The sequence below is a fragment of the Hyla sarda genome, chromosome 1, assembly GCF_029499605.1.
Source record: "Hyla sarda isolate aHylSar1 chromosome 1, aHylSar1.hap1, whole genome shotgun sequence".
NCBI lineage: Eukaryota > Metazoa > Chordata > Amphibia > Anura > Hylidae > Hyla > Hyla sarda.
The window spans coordinates 617,560,167-617,579,922 of NC_079189.1; the positions used below are offsets into that span (position 1 = coordinate 617,560,167).

At 44.5% G+C, this 19,756-nt stretch overlaps 1 protein-coding gene across 1 annotated transcript in view; it reads left to right on the forward strand.

The window, feature by feature from the left end:
- The window catches only part of LOC130314468 (uncharacterized), a gene marked incomplete in the record, with an annotated part of 198,042 nt that overhangs the window by 128,820 nt on the left and 49,466 nt on the right, over nucleotides 1-19,756 (forward strand). Inside the window, 1 exon segment of the mRNA XM_056552729.1 lies at nucleotides 10,750-10,939. Within this exon segment, the coding sequence (XP_056408704.1) occupies nucleotides 10,750-10,939 (190 nt within the window).

Here is a 19,756-nt window from a genome sequence, read left to right on the forward strand (position 1 = left end):
AGCATGAGAGGTGCCCGAAGCTAAGCTAGAGGAGGAGAAGGATGGTGCGTCAAGGTTCCGAGAGGAAGCTGTAGTAGATTGGGTGTCTTGTGATAGCCAGTCAACTAAGTCCTCAGAACTTTGGGGGTTCAGAGTACGTGGCCTCTGAACACTGGCCATTCTAGGGCCAAAGGGAATCCCAGCACCACGATGGCCCCTGCGGGGTAGCCTTCCTCTGCCTGTAATTTTTCTGGTTAAATTTGCACAAGTGTCACACCAAATGTGATTTGCACTAGGATGACACAACTTGCCCTGCAGGAAAAAAATTGGTAACTTTGACGTGAACTGACAGTGACGACTGGTTTTATTTAACAGCCAAAAAAGTTTTTTTGTTTTTTTTAATTTGCACAACTGTCACACCTAATGTGATTTGCACTAAGGTGACACAATTTGCCCTGCAGGCAAAAAAACTGGCAACTGTGACGTGAACTGACAGTGACGACTGGTTTTATTCAACAGCCCAAAAAGTTTATTTTTTTAATTTGCACAACTGTCACACCAAATGTGATTTGCACTAGTGTGACAATGAGCAAAAAAGCTTACCAGCGGAGTTCCCCTTTTAAGCAGTGGTCCCCAACCAGGGTGCCTCCAGCTGTTGCAAAACACACGGACTGATATATTTCAGCCCTTTGAATACTGTAGTAGTTAGTTGCTTTAAAGAAAAAAAGCTTGCCAGCGGAGTTCCCCTTTTATGCAGTGGTCCCCAACCAGGGTGCCTCCAGCTGCTGCAAAACACACGGACTGATATATTTCAGCCCTTTGAATACTGTAGTAGTTAGTTGCTTTAAAGGAAAAAAGCTTGCCAGCGGAGTTCCCCTTTTATGCAGTGGTCCCCAACCAGGGTGCCTCCAGCTGTTGCAAAACACACGGACTGATATATTTCAGCCCTTTGAATACTGTAGTAGTTAGTTGCTTTAAAGAAAAAAAGCTTGCCAGCGGAGTTCCCCTTTTAAGCAGTGGTCCCCAACCAGGGTGCCTCCAGCTGTTGCAAAACACATGGACTGATATCTTTCAGCCCTTTGAATACTGTAGTAGTTAGTTGCTTGAAGGAACTTAAGTTTGATTCTGGAGTACCCCTTTTAACCAGCGGTTCCCTCCCAACCAGGGTGCCTCCAGCTGCTGCAAGACGGACTGATATCTTTCAGCCCTAAAAAAGGCTTTTTTGGGTGCTGTCCTTAAAGCAGATGTTACACTAGTGCTTTAGAAGTAAACTGGATCCTGAATACACCACCTAGCAGCAACCTAGCTATCGCTTTCCCTATACAGCACGAGCAGCTTCTCTGACCCTCCACTACCTAAGCCTGCAGCATGCTGAATGAGGGTGAAATGGCGTCCGTGCAAGAGGTAGGAGGGTCTGGAAGGGAGGGACTGCTGCTGATTGGCTGAAATGTGTCTGCTGACTGACTCACAGGGTCAAAGTTTACTGCAATGTTAAAGTATAGAGGGCGGATCGAACTTCACATATGTTTGCCCGGCGATGCGAACATGCGAAATTCGCTGGGAACTGTTCGCCGGCGAACAATTCGCGACATCTCTAGTGGCACGGGACCTAGCGCTAAACCTACCTGTGAGTGATAAGCAAAACCAGGGGCCAGTGGGCAATTACGCCAGCATTAGGTCGACTCACAGAGTCCTCCCAGGTACCCTCCAGTGTGGCTAAGCACACATACAATGTCGTCAGCTGCAGGCATCCTCCATTGTATACATTTTTATGCTGGGGATCGCCCCTAGCAATGGACTACAAGGGCAGGATCTGCTCCCCAGAATAAATGCACAACCGCATTTGGGGCTGAGCACCTCCAGCCATTTGAGACCACGTTTTTTGTTGTTGTTTATATTTTATACTTGGAGGTGTATAAACTCCATATGTAATGCGCCTTGAATATCTTCCAGGCAGCATTATGGTAGCACCTGTGAGGCCGGCACCTATATTAGCCAACTCAGGTGGGGCTTGCAGCCTCCCTCCTCCCATTGCATGTGTGTCAGTCACACTGGAGGGTACCTGGGAGGAGGCTGCATGTCGACCTCGTGCTGCTGTAATTGCCCACTGGCCCTTGCTTTGCTTATCACGCACAGGTAGGTTAGCGCTAGGTCCCGCGCCATCTGAGAAACCTTGGCGTTGGTGTGCGGGCTCTGGTGTGTCCTTCATATAAGGATACACTGGCGAATGTCTCAATTTTAACCTCAGTGTTGAGGGATAGACAATGTATTGTTTACATCTACCACAGTAGTGCACCCATATCCCTGTATTGTACCTTTTTACTCAGATACATCACAAAAATACATACATTAGCCATATACACATCATTACCCACCCATCTACCATACCCCCCTCAAATCCACCGAAAATAAATATAATTTTTTTATTATTCATGTATAATAAATCAATATATATACTCCTATCTGAAGCAGGCACTTAAATCTTCCATTGCCTTTAAACCCTTAAAGGGGTATTCCAGGAAAAAACTTGTTTTTATATATCAACTGGTTCCAGAAAGTTAAACAGATTTGTAAATTACTTCTATTAAAAAATCTTAATCCTTTCAGTACTTATGAGCTTCTGAAGTTAAGGTTGTTCTTTTCTGTCTAAGTAATCTCTGATGACACGTGTCTCGGGAACCGCCCAGTTTAGAAGAGGTTTGCTATGGGAATTTGCTTCTAAACTGGGCGGTTCCCGAGACACGTGTCATCAGAGATTACTTAGACAGAAAAGAACAACCTTAACTTCAGAAGCTCATCATATCGCGTCGGTCCTGGCGCTAATCAACGGCCGGGACCCGCGGCTAATACCACACATCGCCGATCGCGGCGATGTGCGGTATTAACCCTTTAGAAGCGGCGGTCAAAGCTGACCGCCGCTTCTAAAGTGAAACTGAAAGTATCCCGGCTGCTCAGTCGGGCTGTTCGGGACCGCCGCGGTGAAATCGCGGCGTCCCGAACAGCTGATCGGACACCGGGAGGTCCCTTACCTGCCTCCTCGGTGTCCGATCGACGAATGACTGCTCCGTGCCTGAGATCCAGGCAGGAGCAGTCAAGCGCCGATAATGCTGATCGCAGGCGTGTTAATACACGCCTGTGATCAGGATGAGAGATCAGTGTGTGCAGTGTTATAGGTCCCTATGGGATAACAATGATCAGTATAAGAGATCAGTGTGTGCAGTGTTATAATCTCCTATGGGATAACAATGATCAGTATAAGAGATCAGTGTGTGCAGTGTTATAGGTCCCTATGGGATAACAATGATCAGTATAAGAGATCAGTGTGTGCAGTGTTATAATCTCCTATGGGATAACAATGATCAGTATAAGAGATCAGTGTGTGCAGTGTTATAGGTCCCTATGGGATAACAATGATCAGTATAAGAGATCAGTGTGTGCAGTGTTATAGGTCCCTATGGGATAATAATGATCAGTATAAGAGATCAGTGTGTGCAGTGTTATAGGTCCCTATGGGATAACAATGATCAGTATAAGAGATCAGTGTGTGCAGTGTTATAGTCCCCTATGGGATAACAATGATCAGTATAAGAGATCAGTGTGTGCAGTGTTATAGTCTCCTATGGGATAATAATGATCAGTATAAGAGATCAGTGTGTGCAGTGTTATAGGCCCCTATGGGATAACAATGATCAGTATAAGAGATCAGTGTGTGCAGTGTTATAGGTCCCTATGGGATAACAATGATCAGTATAAGAGATCAGTGTGTGCAGTGTTATAGTCCCCTATGGGATAACAATGATCAGTATAAGAGATCAGTGTGTGCAGTGTTATAGTCTCCTATGGGATAATAATGATCAGTATAAGAGATGAGTGTGTGCAGTGTTATAGGCCCCTATGGGACCTATAACACTGCAAAAAAAAAGTAAAAGAAAAGTGTTAATAAAGGTCATTTAACCCCTTCCCTAATAAAAGTTTGAATCACCCCCCTTTTCCCATAAAATAAATAAATAAACATATGTGGTATCGCCGCGTGCGTAAATGTCCGAACTATAAAAATATATCATTAATTAAGCCGTACGGTCAATGGCGTACGCGCAAAAAAATTCCAAAGTCCAAAAAAGCGTATTTTGGTCACTTTTTATAACATTAAAAAATGAATAAAAAGTGATCAAAAAGTTCGATCAAAACAAAAATCATACCGATAAAAACTTCAGATCAGAAGGGGTCAGAAGATGACATTTTTAAACGTATAAATTTTCCTGCATGTAGTTATGATTTTTTCCAGAAGTGCGACAAAATCACCTATATAATTCGGGGATCATTATAACCATATGGACCTACAGAATAAAGATAAGGTGTAATTTTTACCGAAATATGCACTGCGTAGAAACAGAAGCCCCCAAAAGTTACAAAATGGCGTTTTTTTTTTCGATTTTGTCGCACAATGATTTTTTTTTCCGTTTCGCCGTGCATTTTTGGGTAAAATGACTAATGTCACTGCAAAGTAGAATTGGTGACGCAAAAAATAAGCCATAATATGGATTTTTAGGTGGAAAATTGAAAGGGTTATGATTTTTAAAAGGTAAGGAGGAAAAAACGAAAGTGCAAAAATGGAAAAATCCTGAGTCCTTAAGGGGTTAAGGACATTGACAAATTTTGAAAATCTGACCTGTGTCGCTTTATGCATTATTAACTCTAGGATGCCTTCACTTATCATTCTGATTCTGAGATTGTGACATATTCTACTTTATTATGGTTGTATATTTCAGTCGATACTTGCATAATTATTTTGTGAAAAATTCCAAAAATGTAAAAAATTTCATTTTTCTAAATTTGATATGGTCTGCTATAAAAAAAAGTTAACGCCAAATAAATGATATATTGATTCATTCAGATTTATCAAACTGTGTGAGATAAAAAAAATTTAGGAATTTTCCCACAGCAACCAATCGCAGCTCAGCTAACGAGCTCTGGTAAAGTGAAAGCTGAGCTGTGATTGGCCTCATAAATTAGACATGTTTTTACTTTTTGTAGACATTAGAGGCCTCAAAGCTTAGCAGCATTTTTTCCAAATTTTTCACGAAAATTTCTAAATCTGAATTTTTCAGGGATCAGTTCAGTTTGAAGTGGATTTGAGGGGCCAGAAACCCCCCATACATGACCCATTATAGAAACTGCACCCCTCAAAGTATCCAAAATGACAATCAGAAAGTTTTAGGTGTTTCACAGGAATACGAGCAAAGTGGAGAAGAAAAGTCGAATTTTTTTACACTAGCATGTTCTTGTAGCCCCAGATTTGTCCTTTTTACAAAAGGTTAACGGAGAAAAGGCATCTATAGTGGCAGAACAGCAGAAAGCCCCCACATGTGACACCTTTTTGGAAACTTCCGATTCTGTAAATACTCCATATAAGGAAATAAAGTGTTGTGCGGGCGCACAACAGGGTTCAGGTGAAAAGGAGCAACTTTGGGATTTTGAAGAGAGGATTTGGAGAAAACCACCCACATGTGACTCCATTTTGGAAACAACACACCTAGGAACGTAATAATCTGACCCACCCGCTAGGTGCTGCTATTGGTCAGTCAGACCGACCAGCTGTTAAATATGCTTAGAATTGCCCTATTCTTTATTTTTCTGTATTGCACCGTGATCTGTCGTTTTTATTGGTACCATTCTTGTTTTGATGGGACTTTTTGATTTATATTTATTCTTTTATATATACCGTCTTTTTCGTCCTATAGGACGCACCGGCGTATAAGACGCACCCAATTTATAGGTGCAAAATCTAAAAAAATAAAGATTTTGAACCCAATAGTGGTCTTCAACCTGCGGACCTCCAGATGTTGCAAAACTACAACTCCCAGCATGCCCGGACAGCCGTTGGCTGTCCGGGCATGCTGGGAGTTGTAGTTTTGCAACATCTGGAGGTCCGCAGATTGAAGACCACTGGTATAGGAGGTAATACTCACGTGTGCCCCGCCGCTCCGGACCCGTCACCGCTGCCCTGGATGTCGCTCCATCGCTGTCGCCGTGTCCCTGTCGCTCCGGAACGTCTCTGCTGCCGGCCGGGTATCCTTGCTCTCCGTCGCCGCCATCACGTCGTTACGCACGCCGACGCACGTACGCGACGACGTGATGACGAGGAAGGAGAGCGCCGGCCATACACGGGATCCTGAACGGAGAAGACACCGCGGAGGCAGGTAAGATCCCTCCCGGTGTCCTGTAAGCACTAACCCGGCTATTCAGTCAGGCTGTTAGGGACCGCCGCGGTGAAATCGCGGCGGTCCCGAACAGCCCGACTGAACAGCCGGGTTAGTGTCACTTTCCCTTCAGACGCGGCGGTCAGCTTTGATTGCTGCGTCTGAAGGGTTAATACAGGGCATCACAGCGATCGGTGATGTCCTGTATTAGCCGCGGGTCCCGGCCGTTGATGGCCGCAGGGACCGCCGCAATAGGTGTGTATTCGCCGTATAAGACGCACCGACTTTTCCCCCCCCAGTTTTGGGGAAGAAAAAGTGCGTCTTATACGGCGAAAAATACGGTATACATATATATAGATGCAAATCAGAAAATGTTGCACTATCTTGTAATAACCTTTTTTATTGGACTAACAGCATTTTGTAGAGAAGCTTTCGGGATTCCGCCCTTTATCAAGTCCAAAGCAAATCTAAGCTCACAAGGAGAAGATACAGGTTACATCTCACAAATATGCAGGGGTTAAAGGGGTTCTCTGCCCCTGGCATCTTATCCCCTATCCAAAGGATAGGGGATAAGATGTTAGATCGCCGCGGTTCCGCTGCTGGGGACCCCGGGGATCACCGCTGTGGCACCCTGCTATCATTACTGCACAGAGCGAGTTCGCTCTGCACGTAATGACGGGCAAGACAGGGGCCGGAGCAGCGTGACATCATGGCTCCGCCCCTCATGACATCACGGCCCGTCCCCTTAATGCAAGTCTATGGCAGGGGGCGGAGCCGTGACGTAACGATGCTCCGGCCCCTGTATCGCCCGTCATTACGTGCAGAGTGATCTCGCTCTGCGCAGTAATCATAGCGGGGTGCTGCAGCAGCAATCTCCGGGGTCCCCAGCAGTGGGACCCCGGCAATCTGGCATCTTATCCCCTATCCTTTGGATAGGGGATAAGATGTCTAGGGGTGCAGTACCCATTTAACCCCTTAAGGACCAAGGGCGTACAGGTACGCCCTTGGTCCTGCTCTCCTGATATAACGCGGGATTACACAGTAACCCCGCGTCATATCACGGCGGGCCCGGCGTCATAGTGAAGCCGGAACCCTCCTCTAATAGTGCGCAGCGCCGATCGCGGCGCCGCGCGCTATTAACCCTTTAGCCGCGCGCTCAGAGCTGAGCCGCGCGTCTAAAAGTGAAAGTTGCCGGCTAGCTCAGTCGGGCTGTTCGGGATAGCCGCGGCTAATCGCGGCATCCTGAACAGCTGACAGGACAGCGGGAGGGCCCCTTCCTGCCTCCTCGCTGTCCGATCGCCGAATGACTGCTCAGTGCCTGAGATCCAGGCATGAGCAGTCATGCGGCAGAATCGTTGATCACTGGTTTCTTATGAGAAACCAGTGATCAACATAGAAGATCAGTGTGTGCAGTGTTATAGGTCCCTATGGGATAATAATGATCAGTATAAGAGATCAGTGTGTGCAGTGTTATAGGTCCCTATGGGATAATAATGATCAGTATAAGAGATCAGTGTGTGCAGTGTTACAGTCTCCTATGGGATAATAATAATCAGTATAAGAGATCAGTGTGTGCAGTGTTATAGTCTCCTATGGGATAATAATGATCAGTATAAGAGATCAGTGTGTGCAGTGTTATAGTCTCCTATGGGATAACAATGATCAGTATAAGAGATCAGTGTGTGCAGTGTTATAGTCTCATATGGGATAATAATGATCAGTATAAGAGATCAGTGTGTGCAGTGTTATAGGTCCCTATGGGATAATAATGATCAGTATAAGAGATCAGTGTGTGCAGTGTTATAGTCTCCTATGGGATAATAATGATCAGTATAAGAGATCAGTGTGTGCAGTGTTATAGTCTCCTATGGGATAATAATGATCAGTATAAGAGATCAGTGTGTGCAGTGTTATAGTCTCCTATGGGATAATAATGATCAGTATAAGAGATCAGTGTGTGCAGTGTTATAGGTCCCTATGAGATAATAATGATCAGTATAAGAGATCAGTGTGTGCAGTGTTATAGGTCCCTATGGGATAATAATGATCAGTATAAGAGATCAGTGAGTGCAGTGTTATAGTCTCCTATGGGATAATAATGATCAGTGTAAGAGATCAGTGTGTGCAGTATTATAGTCTCCTATGGGATAACAATGATCAGTATAAGAGATCAGTGTGTGCAGTGTTATAGTCTCCTATGGGATAATAATGATCAGTATAAGAGATCAGTGTGTGCAGTGTTATAGGTCCCTATGGGATAATAATGATCAATATAAGAGATCAGTGTGTGCAGTGTTATAGTCTCCTATGGGATAATAATGATCAGTATAAGAGATCAGTGTGTGCAGTGTTATAGTCTCCTATGGGATAACAATGATCAGTATAAGAGATCAGTGTGTGCAGTGTTATAGACTCCTATGGGATAACAATGATCAGTATAAGAGATCAGTGTGTGCAGTGTTATAGTCTCCTATGGGATAACAATGATCAGTATAAGAGATCAGTGTGTGCAGTGTTATAGTCTCCTATGGGATAATAATGATCAGTATAAGAGATCAGTGTGTGCAGTGTTATAGGTCCCTATGGGATAATAATGATCAGTATAAGAGATCAGTGTGTGCAGTGTTATAGTCTCCTATGGGATAATAATGATCAGTATAAGAGATCAGTGTGTGCAGTGTTATAGTCTCCTATGGGATAATAATGATCAGTATAAGAGATCAGTGTGTGCAGTGTTATAGTCTCCTATGGGATAACAATGATCAGTATAAGAGATCAGTGTGTGCAGTGTTATAGTCTCCTATGGGATAACAATGATCAGTATAAGAGATCAGTGTGTGCAGTGTTATAGTCTCCTATGGGATAACAATGATCAGTATAAGAGATCAGTGTGTGCAGTGTTATAGTCTCCTATGGGATAATAATGATCAGTATAAGAGATCAGTGTGTGCAGTGTTATAGTCTCCTATGGGATAATAATGATCAGTATAAGAGATCAGTGTGTGCAGTGTTATAGTCTCCTATGGGATAATAATGATCAGTATAAGAGATCAGTGTGTGCAGTGTTATAGTCTCCTATGGGATAACAATGATCAGTATAAGAGATCAGTGTGTGCAGTGTTATAGTCTCCTATGGGATAACAATGATCAGTATAAGAGTTCAGTGTGTGCAGTGTTATAGTCTCCTATGGGATAATAATGATCAGTATAAGAGATCAGTGTGTGCAGTGTTATAGTCTCCTATGGGATAACAATGATCAGTATAAGAGATCAGTGTGTGCAGTGTTATAGTCTCCTATGGGATAATAATGATCAGTATAAGAGTTCAGTGTGTGCAGTGTTATAGTCTCCTATGGGATAATAATGATCAGTATAAGAGATCAGTGTGTGCAGTGTTATAGTCTCCTATATATAACACTGCAAAAAAAAGTGAAAAAAAAAGTGAATAAAGATCATTTAACTCCTCCCCTATTAAAAGTTTGAATCACCCCCCTTTTCCAATAAAAAAAAAAAAACACAGTGTGAATAAAAATAAACATATATGGTATCACCGCATGCGGAAATGTCTGAATTATAAAAAAATATCATTAATTAAACCGCTCGGTCAATGGCGTGCGCGCAAAAAAATTCCAAAGTCCAAAATAGTGCATTTTTGGTCACTTTTTATATCATTTAAAAATGAATAAAAAGCGATCAATAAGTCCTATCAATGCAAAAATGGTACCGTTAAAAACTTCAGATCACGTCGCAAAAAAATGAGCCCTCATACCGCCCCATACACGGAAAAATAAAAAAGTTATAGGGGTCAGAAGATGACAATTTTAAACGTATAAATTTTCCTGCATGTAGTTATGATTTTTTACAGAAGTGCGACAAAATCACCTATATAAGTCGGGGATCATTATAACCGTATGGACCTACAGAATAAAGATAAGGTGTCATTTTTACCGAAAAATGTACTACGTAGAAACGGAAGCCCCCAAAAGTTACAAAACTGCGTTGTTTTTTTTCAATTTTGTCGCACAATGATTTTTTTTTCCGTTTCACCATAGATTTTTGGGCAAAATGACTGACGTCATTGATAAGTAGAATAGGTGGTGCAAAAAATAAGCCTCATATGGATTTTTAGGTGCAAAATTGAAAGAGTTATGATTTTTTAAAGGCAAGGAGCAAAAAACGAAAATGCAAAAACGGAAAAAAAACCCGGTCCTTAAGGGGTTAAGAGAATAGATGTGGAGAATTCACACTAAGATGGCCCATACTACGGTTTTAGGTCCGGTCACAAAACCAGAATGTAAAAACGAAGTGTGAATGCAGCCTTACCAGGAACCCCTGAACATTTTGCCGGGTGGTCGATGGCTGGTGCTGGGGGTTATTTATCAGCTCCTCAGCCACAGAATATCTTTCCAGCGACTACTCTTTGTATACTGCTATGTGTTATAGACTGAATATACATAACTTATATATAACATGTTTATACACCCTGTGACTCTTACCTGTGGCCCTTCATGTCCTTTACATAATATAAGGATCCACAATGGGATTTTTGCTTCTTTTCTGTTCCTTTCAGCTGAACATCGTGGGCAAGAGAGATTACAATTCTTCCTTCTCTCTAAATCTAACTGAGTGGTCCCCCCCTAATGTTACCCAATACAAGATCAGTCTACAGCACGGGACCAACTACACCTTCAGGGTCCGAGGATTCACATCTGCAGGAGGTGGAGAGTATAAGGATATTACCATGGAGACCCCAATTGGAGGTAATGACTAAATCCATTTACCTCATTCCTATTCTGGGTAAAAAGTGTCTTGGTGATGACCCAACCGGTAGAGCGACCAGTTTAGGTCCAGGGTATTTTGGGCTTTCAGGATCGGGGACAGTTTGGCTGTTTTTAATTAAGGTTAGTTTAGTGGCTTGTTGGCTATTGACTTTTGTGACTTCTTGTTGTGATATGCAGAATGTTCATATTTTAAATGACAAAAATACAGTGGGGCAAAAAGTATTTAGTCAGCCACCAATTGTGCAAGTTCTCCCACTTAAAAAGATGAGAGAGGCCTGTCATTTTCATCATATGTATACCTCAACTATGAGAGATATAATGAGAAAAAAAAATTCATAAAATCACATTGTCTAATTTTTTAAGAATTTACTAGCTGAGTGCCCGGCATTGCCCGTTTTTTCCTTCCTAATCCTTGTTGTGGAGGAAAATAAACAGAGGAAGCTTTTGACTATATATCGCGTCCTCATATATTGTTGTCATATCCCAACCCCATATCTCGTCATCATATCCTGCTCATATCCCGACCTCCTATCCTGTCCTTCTTTCCCATCCTCCTATCTCGACCTCCTATCCCGACTTCCTATCCCATCCTCCTATCTCGACCTCCCAGCCCGACTTCCTATCTTGACCTCCTATCTCGACCTCCTATCTTGACCTCCTACCCCGCCCTCCTATCTTGACCTCCTATCCCGACCTTCTATCCCATCCTCATATCTTGACCTCCTATCCCGACTTCCTATCCCGTCCTCATATCCCGTCCTCTTATCCTGTCCTCCTATCCCGACCTCCTAACCCGTCCTCCTATCCCGTCCTCCTATCCCGTCCTCCTATCCCGACCTCCTATCCCGTCCTCCTTTCCCGTCCTCCTATCTCGACCTCCTATCTCGACCTCCTATCCCGACCTCCTATCCCATCCTCATATCCCGTCCTCAAATCCCATCCTCCTATCTCGACCTCCTATCCCGACCAGTAATATGTGTACCAGGTATTGAAATTATCTCCAGCCGTACGGAAGATTTGTGGGAACATATATTTCCCATTGATTTGCATGGGACATTAAACGAAAATCCTGACCCTCACAAATGGGGGTAGTTAAGGGTTAAATTACCTATCCTATATTTTAAGTGGACATATAAGTAACATGTGACCAAGTATTATCGAAATATCTCCAGCCGTTTGGAAGTTATGCATTAACATATATTTTCCATTGACTTGTATGGGACTTTAAACAAAAACCCCGACCCTGGGAAATGGGGTTAAGTAAGGGGTTAAATTACCTATCCTATGTTTGTTGGTGACATATAAGTAACATGTAAAACATGTGATCAAGTTTCATGTTGATATCTTTAGCCGTTTGGACGTGATACTGGAACATACACACATACACACACACAAATTGAGTTTTATATATATATAGATTTGTAAATTATGGTGGAAAATAAGTATTTGGTCAATAGGAAAAGTTCCTCTCAATACTTTGGTATCCCCTTTGTTGGCAATGACAGAGGTCACATGTTTTCTGTCTTCACAAGGTTCTCACACACTGTTGCTGGTATTTTGGCCCATTCCTCCATGCTGATCTCCTCTAGAGCAGTGATGTTTTGGGGCTGTCACTGGGCCACACAGACTTTCAACTCCCGCCAAAGGTTTTCTATAGGGCTGAGATCTGGAGACTGGCTAGGCCACTCCAGGACCTTGAAATGCTTCTTAATCAGTCACTCCTTCGTTGCCTGGGCGGTGTGTTTGGGACCATTGTCATGCTGAAAAACCCAGCCATGTTTCATCTTCAATGCCCTTGCTGATGGAGGGAGGTTTTCACTCAAAATCTCACAATACATGGCCCCATTCATTCTTTCCTTTACACAGATCAGTCGTCCTGGTCCCTTTGCTGAAAAACAGTCCCAAAGCATGATGTTTCCACCCCCATGCTTCACAGTAGGTATAGTGTTCTTTGGATGCAACTCAGCATTCGATCTCCGTCAAACACGACAAGTTGAGTTTTTACCAAAAAGTTCTACTTTGGTTTCATCTGACCATATGACATTCTCCCAATCCTCTTCTGGATCATCCAAATGCTCTCTATAAAACTTCAGAAGGGCCCGGACATGTACTGGCTTAAGCAGGGGGACGCGTCTGGCACTGCATGATTTGAGTCCCTGGCGGTTTAGTGTGTTACTGATGGTAGCCTTTGCTACTTTGGTCCCAACTCTCTGCAGGTCATTCAGTAGGTGTCCCCCCCCCCCCCCCCCCCAAGTGGTTCTGGGATTTTTTCTCACTGTTCTTGTGATCATTTTGACACCATGGGGTGAGATCTAGCTTGGAGCCCCAGATCGAGGGAGATTATCAGTGGTCTTGTACATCTTCCATTTTCTAATAATTGCTCCCACAGTTGATTTCTTCACACCAAGCTGCTTGCCTATTGTAGATTCAGTCCTCCCAGCCTGGTAGAGGGTCTACAATTTTGTTTCTGGTGTACTTCGACAGCTCTTTGGTCTTAGCCTTAGTGGAGTTTGGAGTGTGACTGTTTGAGGTTGTGGACAGGTGTCTTTTGTACTGATAACAAGATAAAACAGGAGCCATTAATACAGGTAACGAGTGGAGGACAGAGGAGACTCTTATAGAAGAAGTAACAGGTCTGTGAGAGGCAGAAATCTTACTTGTTTGTAGGTGACCAAATAATTATTTTTCACCATAGTTTGTAACTAAATTCTTTAAAAATCAGACAATGTAATTTTATGGATGTTTTTTCCTCATTATGTCTCTCATAGTTGAGGTATAACTATGATGAAAATGACAGGCCTCTCTCATCTTTTTATGTGGGAGAACTTGCACAATTGGTGGCTGACTAAATACTTTTTTGCCCCACTGTATACACAAACTCATTACCACTTTATTAGGTACACTTTGCTAGTGCAGGGCCAGACCCCCTTCATACTATTTACAAGGTGCTGGGCACATTCTTCAGAGATTTTGCTCCATATAGACATGATGACATCACACAGTTCCTCTATGTGGACATGATGACATCGCACAGTTCCTCTATATAGACATGATGACATCACACAGTTCCTTTATATGGACATGATGACATCACACAGTTCCTCTATGTGGACATGATGACATCGCACAGTTCCTCTATATGGACATGATGACATCACACAGTTCCTCTATGTGGACATGATGACATCGCACAGTTCCTCTATATAGACATGATGACATCACACAGTTCCTCTATGTGGACATGATGACATCACACAGTTTCTCTATGTGGACATGATGACATCACACAGTTCCTCTATGTGGACATGATGACATCACACAGTTCCTCTATATAGACATGATGACATCACACAGTTTCTCTATGTGGACATGATGACATCACACAGTTTCTCTATGTGGACATGATGACACAGTTGCTGCAGTCGGCAGCTCCGGTTCCACCACATCCCAGCAGTGATCTACTGGATAAGATCTGGTGACTGTGGAGGCCATTGGAGTCCAGTGACCTCATTGTCCTGTATGAGATGTCATGTGACCTCAGTGTCCTGTAGGAGATGATGTCATGTGACCTCAGTGTCCTGTATGAGATGATGTCATGTGACCTCATTGTCCTGTATGAGATGATGTGATGTGACCTCAGTGTCCTGTATGAGATGATGTCATGTGACCTCATTGTCCTGTATGAGATGATGTCATGTGACCTCATTGTCCTGTATGAGATGATGTCATGTGACCTCATTGTCCTGTATGAGATGATGTCATGTGACATGGGGCATTATCTTGCTGGAAGTATCATCAGAAGATGGGTCCACTAGCTGTAGTGTTTATACCAGGCTGTAATTTTCATCATAGGTTTAACCTCAACTATGAGAGACAGAATGAGAAAAAATCCATAAAATCACATTGTCTGATTATTAAAGAATTTATTTGCAAATTATGGTGGAAAATAAGTATTTGGTCAATAAGAAAAGTTCATCTCAATACTTTGTTATATCCCCTTTGTTGGCAATGACAGAGGTCACATGTTTTCTGTTTTCACAAGGTTCTCACACACAGTTGCTGGTATTTTGGCCCATTCCTCCATGCAGATCTCCTCTAGAGCAGTGATGTTTTGGGGCTGTCGCTGGCAACACAGACTTTCAACTCCGTCCAATGGTTTTTTATGGGGTTGAGATCTGGAGATCGGCTAGGCCACTCCAGGACCTTGAAATGCTTCTTACGAAGCAACTACTTCGTTGCCCAGGTGGTGTGTTTGGGATCACTGTCATGCTGAAAGACCCAGCCACGTTTCATCTTCAGTTAATTGTTACCAAGGGGCCCAAAGTGCCCAGAAAATGTCCCCCAACACCATTACACCCCCACCAGCCTGAACCACTGATACAAGGCCGGATGAATCCATCCTTTATGTTGTTGTAACCAAATTGTGACCTGGTTATCTGAATGTCTGGAATGGAGACTCCTCAGACCAGACAACGTTCTTCCATCTTGTCCAGTTTTGGTGACCTGTGTGAACTGTAGCCTCAGTTTCCAGTTCTAAGCTGACAGGAGTAGCTCCCGATGTGGTCTTCCACTGCTGTAGCCCATCTGCTTCAAGGTTGGACATGTTGTGCAGACAGATATGTTATTCTGTATACCTTGGTTGTAACCAGTGGTTGAGTTACTGCCTTTCCATCATCTTGAACAAGGCTGCCCATTTTCCTCTGACATCAACAAGGCATTTTCTCCACACAGCTGATAATCACTGGATATTTCTTTTTCTGACTATCTTTGGACCATGCATTGTAAACACTAGAGATGAGATACTCAGTTTGAACTTAAGCAAATAGTCTTGACCATGTCTACATGCTTAAATGCAATGAGTGGCTGCCATATGATTGGCTGATTAGCTATTTGTGTTAACACGCAAATGAACAGGTGTACCTAATAAAGTGGCCAATGAGTGTATTTATACTTTTTTTCTCATTCATTTTTTTATCGAAACATAAAGGGACACCCGAAAATAAAAACCATCTTTTTGTTCATCATTATTCAGTAGGACTTCTGATTATATGTGTACATAACCTATTAGTTAAAAAAAAAGACCACATGGTGGTGGGAGCATTATAACCCAACACTACTCATCACCCTGAGCATCATAACCCAACACTGCCCATCACCCTGATCACACTATCCTCACAGTGATACATGGTGGGAACATCATAACCCAACACTGCCCATCACCCTGATCACACCATCCTCACAGTGATACATGGTGGTGGGAACATCATAACCCAACAGTGCCCATCACCCTGAGCATCATAACCCAACACTACCCATTACCCTGAGCATCATAAACCAACACTGCCCATCACCCTGAGCACACCATCCTCACAGTGATACATGGTGGGAACATCATAACCCAACACTGCCCATCACCCTGAGCATCATAACCCAACACTGCCCATCACCCTGAGCACACCATCCTCACAGTGATACATGGTGGGAACATCATAACCCAACACTGCCCATCACCCTGAGCATCATAACCCAACACTGCCCATCACCCTGAGCACACCATCCTCACAGTGACACATTGGTGGTGGGAACATCATAACTCAACACTACCCATCACCCTGAGCATCATAATCCAACACTGCCCATCACCCTGAGCACACCATCCTCACAGTGATACATTATGGTGGGAACATCATAACCCAACACCGCCCATCAACCTAAGCATCATAACCCAACACTGCCCATCACCCTGAGCACACCATCCTCACAGTGATACATGATGGTGGGAACATCATAACCCAACACTACCCATCACCCTGAGCATCATAACCCAACACTGCCCATCACCCTGAGCATCATAATCCAATACTGCCCATCACCCTGATCCCACCATCCCCACAGAGATACATGGTGGGGGCATCATAACCCAACACTGCCCATCACCCTGAGCACACCATCCTCACAGTGATACATGGTGGGAACATCATAACCCAACACTGCCCATCACCCTGAGCACACCATCCTCACAGTGATACATGGTGGGAGCATCATAACCCAACACTGCCCATCACCCTGAGCATCATAACCCAACACTGCCCATCACCCTGATCACACCATCCTCACAGTGATACATAGTGGGAACATCATAACCCAACACTGCCCATCAACCTGAACATCATAACCCAACACTGCCCATCACCCTGAGCACACCATCCTCACAGTGACACATTGGTGGTGGGAACATCATAACCCAACACTACCCATCACCCTGAGCATCATAACCCAACACTGCCCATCACCCTGAGCATCATAATCCAACACTGCCCATCACCCTGAGCACACCATCCTCACAGTGATACATTATGGTGGGAACATCATAACCCAACACCGCCCATCAACCTAAGCATCATAACCCAACACTGCCCATCACCCTGAGCACACCATCCTCACAGTGATACATGATGGTGGGAACATCATAACCCAACACCGCCCATCACCCTGAGCATCATAACCCAACACTGCCCATCATCCTGATCCCACCATCCCCACAGTGATACATGGTGGTGGGAACATCATAACCCAACAGTGCCCATCACCCTGAGCATCATAACCCAACACTACCCATTACCCTGAGCATCATAAACCAACACTGCCCATCACCCTGAGCACACCATCCTCACAGTGATACATGGTGGGAACATCATAACCCAACACTGCCCATCACCCTGATCACACCATCCCCACAGTGATACATGATGGTGGGAACATCATAACCCAACACTACCCATCACCCTGAGCATCATAACCCAACACTGCCCATCACCCTGAGCATCATAATCCAATACTGCCCATCACCCTGATCCCACCATCCCCACAGAGATACATGGTGGGGGCATCATAACCCAACACTGCCCATCACCCTGAGCACACCATCCTCACAGTGATACATGGTGGGAACATCATAACAAAACACTGCCCATCACCCTGAGCACACCATCCTCACAGTGATACATGGTGGGAGCATCATAACCCAACACTGCCCATCACCCTGAGCACACCATCCTCACAGTGATACATGATGGGAGCATCATAACCCAACACCACCTATCACCCTGATCACACCATCCTCAAAGTGATACATGGTGGTGGGAGCATCATAACCCAACACTGCCCATCACCCTGAGCACATCATCCTCACATTGATACATGGTGAGAACATCATAACCCAACACCGCCCATCACCCTGATCACACCATCCTCAAAGTGATACATGGTGGGAGCATCATAACCCAACACTGCCCATCACCCTGAGCACACCATCCTCACAGTGACACATGGTGGGAACATCATAACCCAACACTGCCCATCACCCTGAGCACACCATCCTCACAGTGATACATGGTGGGAGCATCATAACCCAACACTGCCCATCACCCTGATCACACCATCCTCACAGTGATACATGGTGGGAACATTATAACCCAACACTGCCCATCACCCTGAGCATCATAACCCAACACTGCCCATCACCCTGATCACACCATCCTCACAGTGATACATGGTGGGAACATCATAGCCCAACACTGCCCATCACCCTGAGCACACCATCCTCACAGTGACACATGGTGGGAACATCATAACCCAACACTGCCCATCACCCTGAGCACACCATCCTCACAGTGATACATGGTGGGAACATCATAACCCAACACTGCCCATCACCCTGAGCACACCATCCTCACAGTGATACATGATGGGAGCATCATAACCCAACACTGCCCATCACCCTGAGCATCATAACCCAACACTGCCCATCACCCTGATCACACCATCCTCACAGTGATACATGGTGGGAACATCATAACCCAACACCGCCCATCACCCTGATCACACCATCCTCACAGTGATACATGGTGGTGGGAACATCATAACCCAACACCGCCCATCACCCTGATCACACCATCCTCACAGTGATACATGGTGGGAGCATCCTAACCCAACACTGCCCATCACCCTGATCACACCATCCTCACAGTGATACATGGTGGGAACATCATAACCCAACACTGCCCATCACCCTGATCACACCATACTCACAGTGATACATGATGGGAGCATCATAACCCAACACTGCCCATCACCCTGAGCATCATAACCCAACACTGCCCATCACCCTGAGCACACCATCCCTACAGTGATACATGGTGGAAACATCTTAACCCAACACTGCCCATCACCCTGAGCACACCATCCTCACAGTGACACATGGTGGGAACATCATAACCCAACACCGCCCATCACCCTGAGCACACCATCCTCACAGTGAAACATGGTGGTGGGAGCATCATTACCCAACACTGCCCATCACCCTGAGCATCATAACCCAACACCGCCCATCACCCTGAGCATCATAACCCAATACTGCCCATCACCCTGATCACACCATCCTCACAGTGACACATGGTGGGAACATCATAACCCAACACTGTCCATCACCCTGAGCATCATAACCCAACACTGCCCGTCACCCTGAGCACACCATCCTCACAGTGACACATGGTGGGAACATCATAACCCAACACTGTCCATCACCCTGAGCATCATAACCCAACACTGCCCGTCACCCTGAGCACACCATCCTCACAGTGATACATGGTGGGAACATCATAACCCAACACTGCCCATCACCCTGATCACACCATCCCCACAGTGACACATGGTGGGAACATCATAACCCAACACTGCCCATCACCCTGATCACTCCATCCTCACAGTGATACATGGTGGGAACACCATAACCCA